At 36.4% G+C, this 12,247-nt stretch overlaps 1 protein-coding gene across 2 annotated transcripts; it reads right to left on the minus strand.

The window, feature by feature from the left end:
• Window positions 1-538: 538 nt before the first annotated feature.
• On the minus strand, window positions 539-11,997 carry Nrt (Neurotactin). Of its 2 annotated transcripts, none has more exons than XM_018503904.1 (7): window positions 11,789-11,997; window positions 9,015-9,235; window positions 6,350-6,547; window positions 4,064-4,274; window positions 3,471-3,966; window positions 1,447-2,121; window positions 539-1,191 (listed from the first exon to the last, which is right to left on the minus strand). In XM_018503904.1, exons 2-7 carry the CDS (start codon window positions 9,222-9,224, stop codon window positions 801-803), a joined length of 2,181 nt encoding a protein of 726 aa, XP_018359406.1. In that variant the 5' UTR covers window positions 9,225-9,235; window positions 11,789-11,997; the 3' UTR covers window positions 539-800. The 2 variants fall into 2 exon arrangements, with proteins under 2 accessions (XP_018359406.1, XP_018359405.1); XM_018503903.1 differs by having other exon boundaries at window positions 9,015-9,233; window positions 11,668-11,997.
• Between the last annotated feature and the right edge of the window lie 250 nt (window positions 11,998-12,247).

Raw genomic sequence — 12,247 nt, forward strand, 5'->3', positions numbered from 1 at the left:
TTTATTTAACAGCACAATAAAATGTATTGACGATTTTATGGTTTAATCCGTTTTTATATATTTATATTAAATACATATTTTTATGTCAATTTGTGTACGACGGCTTTAATATGCATCAATAAGTACTGAATGCATTCAATCGAATTTGCTATTGTTCGCTATTAAAAAGTTGTTGAAGATCGTTACTCCTTTTATCTTTTTCGCACTCATTTGCTTACGTTTTATAAGAATATACAATCGTATAATTTATGCCATTAACTCGATCTTTTTCTCTCTTATACTTGTGCCTCTCTACGCATTTTCTTTTCGGTAAGCTTTACTGCCCTATAAATATATTACAATTTGATTTACATTTATACACATACAGATAAGTCCACGTGTCTTATGGCCAGACGTACGTTTGTCTCAGATATAAAGAATAACATACGTTTCTCGTTGCAAAATATCGTCATATTTTAGCATTGAGAACGAATTCACGTCGGCACACATACACAGATATCTACTAAATTTCTTTATACCTCTTTCTTAAAAAAAAAAAAAAAAAATCACTATTTTATATTTTGGCTTTACATTAATTAATTGTCATGGTTAAACAGGTACTATTATATGTTCACAAAGGCATGATCTTTGTTCGTCTTGCATAATCTCAATGAACGTTTATCGCATCGATCTACTAAAATAGTCAAAGTATATACTTGTGTTGTGAAAATTAGCATCCGCGGAAATTCAATGGACAATACGCGCCACTCCAAGTGCAAATTTACAGATGCTACATAAACTTGCACGGCAATAAAAGCCTTTTAATCGACCCGCCCACACTTCGGTACGATGTTTTTGTTTATCCAGAAATCGCAACTCGAATAACTTTGCGCGAGCAGCGCGTCTTGACCGACAATCAAGACTCTCTTCGCGCCTAATCGATCAGCCTTCGAGACTTCGTTATGCCACACATAATGGTTAAATAACTGTTGCATAGCTGACACGTGTCTCTTCTCCGCAGGCGTAACAGCACCGTAGGTTCCTAGAATGGCCGCGGCGTCACTGTCAGAATCGGCCAAATGCTGTCGGCGTGGTTGAGTGGCTACGTAAAATGGTATGTTGGTGTTCATCCTGGCGAGCGTCAGTAGCGGGCATACTACACGAATATCGGAAATCATTGTGACCAATCCCTTCAACGTAGCATTGTAGTGCCTAGAAAATAGGGGAATGATTCACTTACGCACTGTAGCAATTGCCCACTGCTAATCACGACTTCTGCGTAAGGGGTTTTTCTATTTTTTTTTTTTCTGGCGCTGTGATAGACTTGTGCGCAAGTGGCTTGTATGCAATTGATATACCGGGAAATAGTACACACAATACGCAACGTTCACTATTATTTTTGAGAAAAAGATTTAAAAATAATTTAAATACATCACATCGACCATTAATCATAACTAGATCGCTCACCTCAGAGCTTCATGTGTATAGCTTCTAATTCCGAGCAAGGATTCTCGTACGAGATTTTCAACCTGTGTCGCATTAAGAGTGACATTTGATGATAGGTATTGCAGCGGGGTACCGGAGTGTGCGGTGGTACCCATCACTACCTTTATCATAAGATTGTCCTGCGACAAGATTTCACCGACATGCTCCTGAAGAATCGTTCCGTCCAAAACGAGCCACTCGTGTCTCCTTTCCATGTAGATGCTCGAGTCTTCTTTCATTTCTGGTAGACCAACGGTACCTACGTACCACGACTCTGGCACAGCGTCCATGAGATCTTCGGCGCTCTTGCTTCTGAGACAGGCAGCGTCGCTGCAACGAATTGAATCAAGGAATGGTCGGTTTATGTCTTCAGACAAATTCAATTCCCTGCCTGGGAAGATCGCGCTACCGCTGGATATCCACACTTTCGAGAAAAGGCTCTTAGCTCGACGATAGCCGATCAATGTTGTTGCAAGAGTGCCGCCTGCTCGATGTCCCCACAGAGTAACGGAGGATTTGTTACCGCCGAAGTGTTCAATGTTTAACTGTACCCACTGAAGGGCTGTTACGATGTCTGACAATCCATAGTTGCCCGATGTTGGAGGATGGGTCGCTCTGGTGAGAGGTTCGACCGCCAAAAATCCGAAAATTCCCATTCTGGGGAATGCAATAAATATTTTTATTATAAAATATTTTTAATTATAACAGTATTGTTAACGAAAAAGAAAAAACATTTCCCTGACTTTTCCCAGTTTTTTTTTCCCTGTCACATTTTGAAAAAATTCCCTAACTAAAAGCTGAAAGATTCTTTGAATAAAAACAAAGAAAAATATTAAAATATTTTATTTTATAAATAGAATAATAAAAAAAGATTTATATTCAAAGAATTATTTACCTTACAAAACAAGTTGCAAATATAAATAATAATATGATTTGCAGTGAGTGTATTGCAAATGTTAAATGGAACATACTACGTTATGAGTTAAACAAAAAAAAATTTTTTTTAATTACGAGAAATGGCGGATATACACGTATTTTTGTTTTACACATTGCTTATTGAGATTTTTGTCCGTATTTGTAGTCAGATCTTATATTCAAGGCTTCCTCAAATTTATAAACTATATTCTTTAGATGCTCAGTAAGTCAATAAAATAATTCGTAGAGCATCTAAAGATAAATTTAAGGAAGCCTTGAATATATGGTCCGACTAATACGGGCATTAATTATTTCATTAAAACACTGTGTTTTAATTATCATTTTAATTAATTTTAATTAGAAATGATTTACGAAATGTTCATCATTAATACATACATGTTTTGACTTTTGCAAAGTTTTTTTTTTTTTTTTGACAATGTCTGTTAATAGTTTTCTACAAATTGCTCATTGCAAAAGTAAAAATAAAAAAAAATATTTGCATTGCTTCTTTAAAAAATTTTAAAAATTCGATTTCATAATTTTTAAAGAAGTTTAAACTCAGAATTTTATAATAATTTAATTTTGTCTTAGATTAATAAATTTCTCGATAATAATTTGCCTGACTTTTCCCGGTTTTCTCGGTTCTTCCTGACCACTTTTTAATTTCCCTGACCGCTAACAGCCCTGTATAAGCTATATTCTTAATTACAAGTATTTATTAACCCCAGATTATCTCTGGATATGGGAAACTTGAGCAAAAATGTCATTCAGGTAACAATGGTTTCTTTGCTATGGAATTGATAAAACAAACGACTAGGACTCTCTTAAGGGGATGCTGGAGAGACCCAATTGTCGACATTGCAGTTTGATCAAAATCTCCGAATTGAATAAATGGAATAAAAAATCCTTTTACAGGATTAAAGTAAACGCAAAATCCTGACGTGGTGCAGTGGATTTTATACTAAAATAAAAAAAAAGTTAAAGAAATTTTTTACTTTTTTTCGATTTTAGTATATGTTTAAGGATAAAAAAAAAATTTTGATTGAAAAAGGCAGAAATGTATTATAATAAGTTCAATGTATACTCTCTACCGGAAGTTTGGCCGTACGAATACGATGTCGCGAACGCGTGACAGCTCGGCAGAAGGTTGCATCACTCCGGGCGAACCGCCACTCAGGGTTTCGGCGCCGATCATTACGACCACGGGTAACTGAAAATCGTATCCAACTATTGGTGTAAATACATCAAGATAGAGACAATCCTCGACGCCGTCGATGAGACCGTGCATATCACGCTGCCAGCAGCTCTTGGAGGAGTTGTGCGCCAAGTAAGTGCCGTTCCAGCAGTGCTCGATACGGCTCAAAGATTCAGCTGGTTGCCAGCGACGATTGCCCACCGGTGGCATTGCATATGGAATACCACGGAACGCGTAGGCGCCATCCTCCAAGATACCCTGCACCAGTCCGCACGACGTCACTGCTTCGATCTTCTTGCCATTCTTCAAAGGTTTGGTAGAAATTCTCCTAGGTGCGACGCAGATGACACATATAATAACGATGATGCTGACCATCATCAGCAGGGTCGCCACTATATCAATCGATTTAAATATGTCAATTTTACATATAACAATTAATAAGAATAAATATAAATTGAATACTGCGAGATAAATTCTGTATCTTCGTACCTGAGACGGACACCTGCGCCCTGTATGTAGCTAGATAGATCACCAGGGGATGCTTTGGTCGCTTAATGCTGTCAACATCCTCTTCATCAAGTCGCACAGTTTCCATGCCGTCCTCATCGACGATAGGCCTTTTCTCAGAAGCGCCGTCGTCGAGTGTTTCGATACTCGCTAATCCAGCAGTACCGGTTGGTCCTAACTCGGTATCGATTTCCTAAAAAGGAAATATTACGGCAACTTATTCTCTAAATTCTTTGGGCTGAAATCTCACTCTAAAGAATGAAAATTGAACCAGTTTTGAAAAAGGCGAGCTCAATTTTCAATCTGTAAGAGTAAGATTTCACTGTTCAGAGTGACAATTTGCTCTAAAAATTTTAGAGAAAAGAAAAATAGATTAATTTGTTATAATATCAATATTATATATTTTCCATCTATTTATCTAATCTCTAAACATACAGGTTATTCTATCACGAAATCGACAAGTTTTGCCAGCGTGTGCAGATAGATCATCCGCACACGCTGGCAAAGCTAGTATTAGACACCCTGTATATAAACTGTTTTACTTGTTACAGGGTGTCTCTGCATACAGTGTCAAAACTACTACAACGGCTTTAACATATGAAAACAAGTTACGAGATATTAAAATAAGAAAACATGAATCATAGTAAATGTTGTTTAATGTTCGTTTTTGTTGTTCTAAATCTTGAATTTTTTTCTGATAAACTAGATCTTTCATTCGTCCCCAAAATGTAAACAAATATACGTTTTTCCATGAGCACTATCTTCATTGGATTGAAAGAGACCAGGACACGCTCCTATTAAATGGCCAGCGAGAAGTCCCGATCTCACGTTCATCCATTTATCTGCCTCTCACTCTGCGCGTCTTTCTACCCCCACCACTCAGCAGTCCATTTTATATGTCGATGGTTTTAATCGATAGGCTATGAATGTAGTATCGTGTAGGTAATGTATATTCATAGAATCCAATATTCCTTATTCTGAACAAATAAAGGTGATATAGGTGATATAACGTGGCCGTTCGAATTGTGGAGGCCAATGAACTCTGTCTGCAAGAGTAGGCAGTGCGACGGGTTGTTCTATCGCCTGACATAGGTGCTCACTGGACATGGTTGCTTCGATATACCAGAATAGAAAAGGAATGTTGCTGGACACACAGGAAAGCGCAATGTCACCATTGTGCGTCTCGGACTTCGTGCAGTATATTTTAGAGATTTGCCCAAGTATATGACGCAGACTATAAAGTCTTGGTCGTAGTGGCAAAGGAGGACCTTTCAACAATATGTATGTCGGTGGGAGGGTTTCGATAGCACACATTAATTGGCCAATTTAAAGAGTTGCTGGAGTGACAGTCGAACTTGATCGATATCAATAGTACAGATTTTTCTAATTCCAAATTAAAAAAGTCGATAATAGTGACATGTGTTTAATTCATTTCTTACATTATCGTTCTGTCTCATTCAAACGCATACATCTGTCCTTATCTAACATATTGCAACGCCATCTCTTGCAAGATCGAATACCTACTGCTAGACACAATGGGCGGTATTCATAGTCTGTTCTTATTTCAAAACTGTCTTAAGTAATATCTTAAGACGCTAATACGGCCCTCTGGCCGGTATTCATAGTCGATTCTTATTTTAAGACCGTCTTAAGTAATGTCTTAAGTCGCTAATGCGGCCCTCTGATTGGTTCATGACATCTTAAGACTGTACTTAAGACGGTCTTAAATATAAGATCTGACTATGAATACCGGCCTCTGATTGGTTTGTGACTTCTTAAGACGGTCTTGAATATAAGATCTGACTATGAATACCAGCCAATGACTGTTTTGTTTACATTGAGTCTTCGCTCAGCATTCGTATACACATAATTTTGCAGATCGATATAAATCTTTCTTTTTAAGCTTTTAATCTTAGGTACGCGCGCACGCGCGAGCATGTGTGTGTGTGTGTGCGTGTGCGCGCGCGTGCGTGGTAGTGGTAGTAGTAGTAGTGGTGGTGGTGGTGGTGGTGGTAGTGGTGGAATTTAAATTCCTAAAATTTCAATATTAATTTCTAAATATTACGGAGAGTTTCCAGCTTTGTAATCTAATTTTCATACGTGTTGGCAAGTTTATCTCAAGTAGCACATAGCGCTTACAAAGCGTCAACAAAGCGCTAAAAAAACGCATACAATTGCTTTTTTAGCGTTTTGCAAGCGCTGCCATACTACTTGGGACTTTTCATTAGAAAATTTTAGAAAATATCTCTAGGCATAAAAGACACTTACTTTTTTTCTCCTGGAGAAAACGGACGACATCAAAGGTATCCGAATGGAATTCAACATTCCCCTTCGTCCCTCCTTTTCCTTAAAATCCTTAACGGATATAATTGGCTTTTCCGCGGACAAAGCGTTCTGCTCGGTTTCCTTTATCACCACGGAAGCTGATTCAGCATCCGTAGACTCCGTTGGTTTAGCCACATCATCCTAAAATCGATCAAACAAACTGAAGTAATTAATACACGCCAATAAATAGGAGAAATTAATTTTTTGATATCTGCTTCTTTAAAGATACGATGATAATATTAGACTCCTTTCTTCGAACCTTAATTTCTTCTTTAAACAAGGTATTGTTTAAAGAAAAAGAGTAGTGTGGAAGGTATAATTAGAAGAAACAAATCATTGTTTCTCTCGAAAATAATTTTATTCTAGTCTGAAGAATAGTGAGATAAACTCTCTTTCTCTCTATACCCTGCACTTGAAAATAAAGTGGAATAAATTTTTAAAAGAGTAAAAAAAGCGCTAAGAAAATTCGTGCTCTTCGAAAAAAAAAAAAATTGATTGTACCAAACTATAAAACTCAAGTGGAACTATTTTTAGTGTACATACCAATTTACTGCTAAGAGATACGAAACGTAGCACCAGTAATTTTCAATGATGCCAATTTTACTTCCTTTACTGGCAGTCACCTATTTTCGAACGTACTACACATTGTATACATATATGTATTGTATTTTTTTTTATTGTATTACAATGTGATTTTTAATATAAACCGTACAAATTATTTTGCATAGAAAATAATTAAGTTAAATTAAACTATAGAAGAATCAATAACAAGAATAGTAAATTTGGGTTTAATTAACGTTAAGTAAATAATAAAAATAGCACTACATGAATTTTACCTTTTAATTGTACACAACAAGAATAATACTATTGTACTTGTGTTTTACAATTTAACGCAATAAAAGTAGTACAACTTGGGTTTACTTTTAAATTTGGTAATAGCAACTGCAATTATCCGCGCGATCACCAATGACGCAGCAAAAGATAATACAATATCTAAAAAGATCTATTAACGCTGTACTTTCTACACTTACTGTACCTAAAGTGAGGCATATATGAAGCATATGAAAAAAACACAATATTAATAATATGTAAAAAGCGCGAAAGATAGGGTGAGATGAAACGCACTCAATAATAAACTAAATCAGCGTCGAAATGTTATAATCCGCACTGCAAATTGTGCTCAATTCGTTTCGTTTCGTCGAAATAGAATTATAAAACTTAACGCTGTGGAAAATATCATTCAGATCAGATAAAATATCATAGTTACGGTTGTTGAACTCTGCGGGTTCCGGCCGGAGATTTCGGCTTTTTGAACGAATATTTCCGGAGATAATAACTGCTCTCCTGAAATAATAGCGCTCTCCAGAGATAATAACTATTTTTAATTTTGATGACCTCTTTTTGAAGTACACGCGTTGATTTTCCTCTTAACTATTCTATTTAATTCTATCAACCATATTTTATACACTGAAGAGGACCCAATACCAGGGTTGAAATTTGATTTTAACTGTATTTGATTTTATTTAATATATACTAAGTATAAGCATATTCAAGCCTATAACGGTCAAAGCTAGATCTTTTTGCCTAAATAATTCCCAGTGAATTATCTATATCCTATATATGTACATGCATATATATATATATATATCATATTTTTGTAGTTATTCAAACGGCGCGCCGAAATTTTTCCGGACTTAATCTAAACGCAATTAAACTACTGCAATAATATCACAAGTTAAATTAAATTGACAATGTGCTGAAAACCTTAAATAAATTTATTGCGAAAAATATTACCTCGGGACTTGAACCCGGATCTCTTGTATTCCGTACGAGCGTCCTAAGCCATTAGAGCACCGAAGACCTCGGTGGTCATACAACAAGCTTTATACCATGCGTAAAACAATTGTTCAGCAATATGTTTATTTGATATAATTTTTACAAATGCAAAATTAATTCATTTTTTTAAATATTGATACACTTTCATAAGAAAAAAATGCTCAAAAAATATTTTTAAAGAATATAAGAAATGTGTATTTAAAAGAAAATAAAAAAGATTCACAAAATATATTAAAGCAATAAAAAATATTTAAAGGTATACAAAAAATGAACAAAAGAGGCGCAAGCTAGATTTAGTTTTTCTGTTGCGTAATAGCGATTTATTGTAGTTAGTGATTCTTTGATTTTTTAATTAGAATAACATGGCGTTAATAACGTCATGTTAAGCTTCCAGTTGTATTTCTGTAAAAGGTTTTTTTTTTTTTTTTAAGAAAAATCATTTCTTAACAATTATTATCTATTACTTTGGTTCCGTACGTATATCGAGCTTCAAAAAATCGGATGTAGTGTTATTTGTGTGTGTAAGAAATACTGTTTTAAACATGTGTAAAATTGAGTATTTGTAAAAAATAAAATCTTTTTTTTAACAGACAAACTCAGTTTGAGCTAAAATCAATGGCAAATTTCTTTAGATTTTTTCTTGTCGTAAGAAAATGTGAAAAATTTGAAAAAAATCGGCGTCTGAATTTCCGTAAAGTTTACTTGTCGGGCAAAAGAGCCAACAATCTCTGGAATACTTAATTTAAAGGTGGCAATCATGATAATAATGTACCTTGCACGGTTCCTTGCTCTTCGTACGGCAAAATCCGGGCATCTTGATGCCACCGATCGGTATCTTCTTCGGTTTCTGCTCCTCGGATTCGACATCGGGCGCAGGTGCGATGCTGGTGTGCTTAGTGTTTTCGACGTTCAGCATCTTCTCTCTCTCTTCCTCGGCGATTTCTTTCTTGTCCATGCTTTCTTCCTGATCTGTCTGGCTCATTCTCTATTTCTGAAATCGAATGAAGAACGCCTGCGTTTAATTAAGTGTCGGGCGTAAATCTTACCGCGAATTTAACGCAATTCATCGATATCTCCAAAGAATGCAAATATTTTAAATGTAACAGACGTTGCTAACGTAGAAAATTGTTTTTACACCGTAACAATTTTCTTGAAAACATTTTTTACATTTGATGCGTGGCAATAAAATGTGTTCGAGAGACACTCCAGTCTCTATGGCGCGATAAATAAAATATCACGACTTGTGTGCTTCGTTTTTTACACCCTGCGACACTGCTATACAGAAGCTGTAGAACTGCAGATTATCGTTTAAGTTGGTCGATCTTCATACTACGGCCGGTGTTCATAGTCCATTCCTATATATCTAAGACTGTCTTAATAAGATGTCATGAATCAATCAGAGAGGCATATTAGCACAAGATATTATTTAAGACGGTCTTCAAATAAGAATGGACTATAAATACCGGCTTACGATCACACTAAAAAAAAAATCAAATAATCAATTTTATAAAAAAAATACCCCTAATAAAACCCAACAAAACCCTCAAAATACCCATGGTTGAGCTTTTTTTTAAAAAAAAAAGCCCGAGTTTTTTCCAACCCTGATTTCCCACTTATTTCGGAATGTGCGAACGAAAATCTATCGTGTTATTTGAAGTTTGTTTCTTTAGAATTCAAGCCGTATAACCGTACATTCCCCCCCCCCTCACACATTTATTTGTTGATTTACTTTTAAACTAAAACTATAACTATAATAATAGCAAACGAAAAATCGACTTATTTCGGAATGTGCAAGTAAAAATCTATCGATTGTCACTTGAATTTAATTTCTTTAGAATTCGAACCGAAAACGTACTTTTTGCGGTGTGAAGACAGCCCTCAACATTTATTTGTCAACATTAATAGCTTTTAAATTAAACGAAAGATGTAAACGAAAAATCGATTTGTTTTGAAATGTGTAAACCGGTGTAAACAAAAACCTATCGATTCATGCCATTTTGAGTATAGTAATTGCGATTTGAACTTAATTATCTGAACCGACTGTCTTGAAAATAATTTAATTGTTAATAATCTTTTAACTAAAAGTATGCAAACGAAAAATCAACTTGTTTTGGAATGTGCAAACGAAAATCTATCGATTGAGATAGATCTAATTTGCTCGTGGTTGAGGGGTATATCTACTTAGACATGTGCGAACGATGGAGCGATCGAATGAACGCTAAAGAAAATGAATATTTTCAAAGGTTTTAAAGCGGCCAACTTCACACAGGTGTATTACTTTGCACTAAATTCAAGACTTGCTCAATCAAAAATGTTGCATCAATACAAATTCAATCAAATCAGGGGTGAAATCTTTGAAGCAAGATTACAGATTATTTTTCTTTGCGTATAAGCATGCTATGGTTGATTTAACCATAAATATGATGACATTTTTGTATATAAGTAATTAAACTCTGCTACGTTCGTCTAGTAAAATATATTTAAAATATGTTTAAATTTATAAATGATCTTACTATAGAACGTCCAAACAACATCCTTGAAACGTACTCGTATTTTAAATGTCTAAGGTACAGCCATATAAACGGGACTTTTCACATATTTTGGACGTGTCCAAGGCTATATCGAATTGTTTTGTATGTATAAGTGTGAATATGTAAAAACTTGGAATAATTAAAATGAACAAATCTCACAATTAAGCATTTTACTCCGTAATTAAGGAAACAGCGTTAATGTCTTGATGTTTGTTTAGGATTGGTGCGTTGAACTAAAAAATAAAAAAAAATGGAGTAATGCAATATTATCTTTCAAATTAACTGCGATATTTCGTGCTGATTTGATGCACGCGAAAGCGACATTGGCATCATGTGGATTCGATATTTAATAGAAGAATAATATACTCGATTCCACAAAAGTATCGCCTGGCGAACGCGAAAGAGGATCATAGATTGAGAATCATAGTCTGCAGTTTCGTTTTCGACGATTGCCGGCGCGCGGTGGCGTAGAAAGAAAAAATGCCGGCGATATGTACAATACAAGATGTATGCTGGGAGAAAGTACGTGCGAACTGAAATAAAATAACTATATAGAGTAATAAAATAGAGTAGAGAGTAACTGACCGCGAGATCATTCTTTCTTTCATAGGGAATATCACTCGCGGAAATGCGCGAAAATGCGTGGAAGCCGAAATCGATTCGTGAGATTAAACAAAAGAATTATACACACATTACTTGGGTAGTCGGATCGCGATCAGCGAATTACTAAGTGTTTTTTTTTTTTTTCCCCAATTTCATAGATCGATCTCGAACTTGTCTCTCGCTGCACTAATTATGATAGTAATAGCGCTTACCTAGAACGCTTACGCGAACTTATTGGTGAGTCGCGTTCGCAAGTACGAACGCGGAAATAAATATATGCAAGGAACTCACCCCCTCGGAGACGCGCTGATGGACGCCGTAGTCGTTTTCCCTTGTCTCGCGCACGCTCGCACACACGTACAGCTATAGCCGGTTACAAGAGCCACAGAATTCCTTAATAACGTCCAGTTTGCTGTCTTCGGCTGTCTTGCGGAAATAACGAGACGTCTGACGGAATATATGCGTGCGTCTCTTTTGTCTCGAATTTTCGTCACAAGTCGTAAGTCGTAACTCGTAACTCGTAACCGACGCCGACGCCGATGCGACGCCGCGAAACCCGTCGCCAAGGTGGAGGACGATAGAAACTACGAAACGAATAGGAAACAGTCACGAACGATCACGAGAACGCCAAGCGCGCGACTGACGCAGGCCGTCGCACAGCGCACTTCGCAAATCGCAGGCTATATGGCGTGTGGTGTGGTGTGGCGTATGGCGGCTGGCGCTACCGTCTGGGCTGGGATGGGATGGGACGTCTGGCGTCTGGCAGTCTGTGCCGTCTGTGCTAGCCGCTAGTGTCAGGCGTTTACCCAGTCTACCTCGCTACTCTGTAAACCGTTGCGTTGTGTTGGGACCATGGGTTATAGTGGTTACC

The sequence above is a fragment of the Trachymyrmex cornetzi genome, unplaced genomic scaffold (assembly GCF_001594075.2).
Source record: "Trachymyrmex cornetzi isolate Tcor2-1 unplaced genomic scaffold, Tcor1.1 scaffold16, whole genome shotgun sequence".
Lineage (NCBI taxonomy): Eukaryota > Metazoa > Arthropoda > Insecta > Hymenoptera > Formicidae > Trachymyrmex > Trachymyrmex cornetzi.

What these genes read in the sequence shown, in the direction of transcription:
- Nrt (XM_018503904.1), bottom strand. Translation starts at nt 9,224, where the DNA reads ATGAGCCAGACAGATCAGGAAGAAAGCATGGACAAGAAAGAAATCGCC. An exon ending in AGAGCAAGGAACCGTGCAAG is followed by an intron (nt 6,548 to 9,014) that starts GTACATTATTAT and finishes GATCGATTTTAG; the next exon opens with GATGATGTGGCTAAACCAAC. An exon ending in TTTTCTCCAGGAGAAAAAAA is followed by an intron (nt 4,275 to 6,349) that starts GTAAGTGTCTTT and finishes TTTCCTTTTTAG; the next exon opens with GAAATCGATACCGAGTTAGG.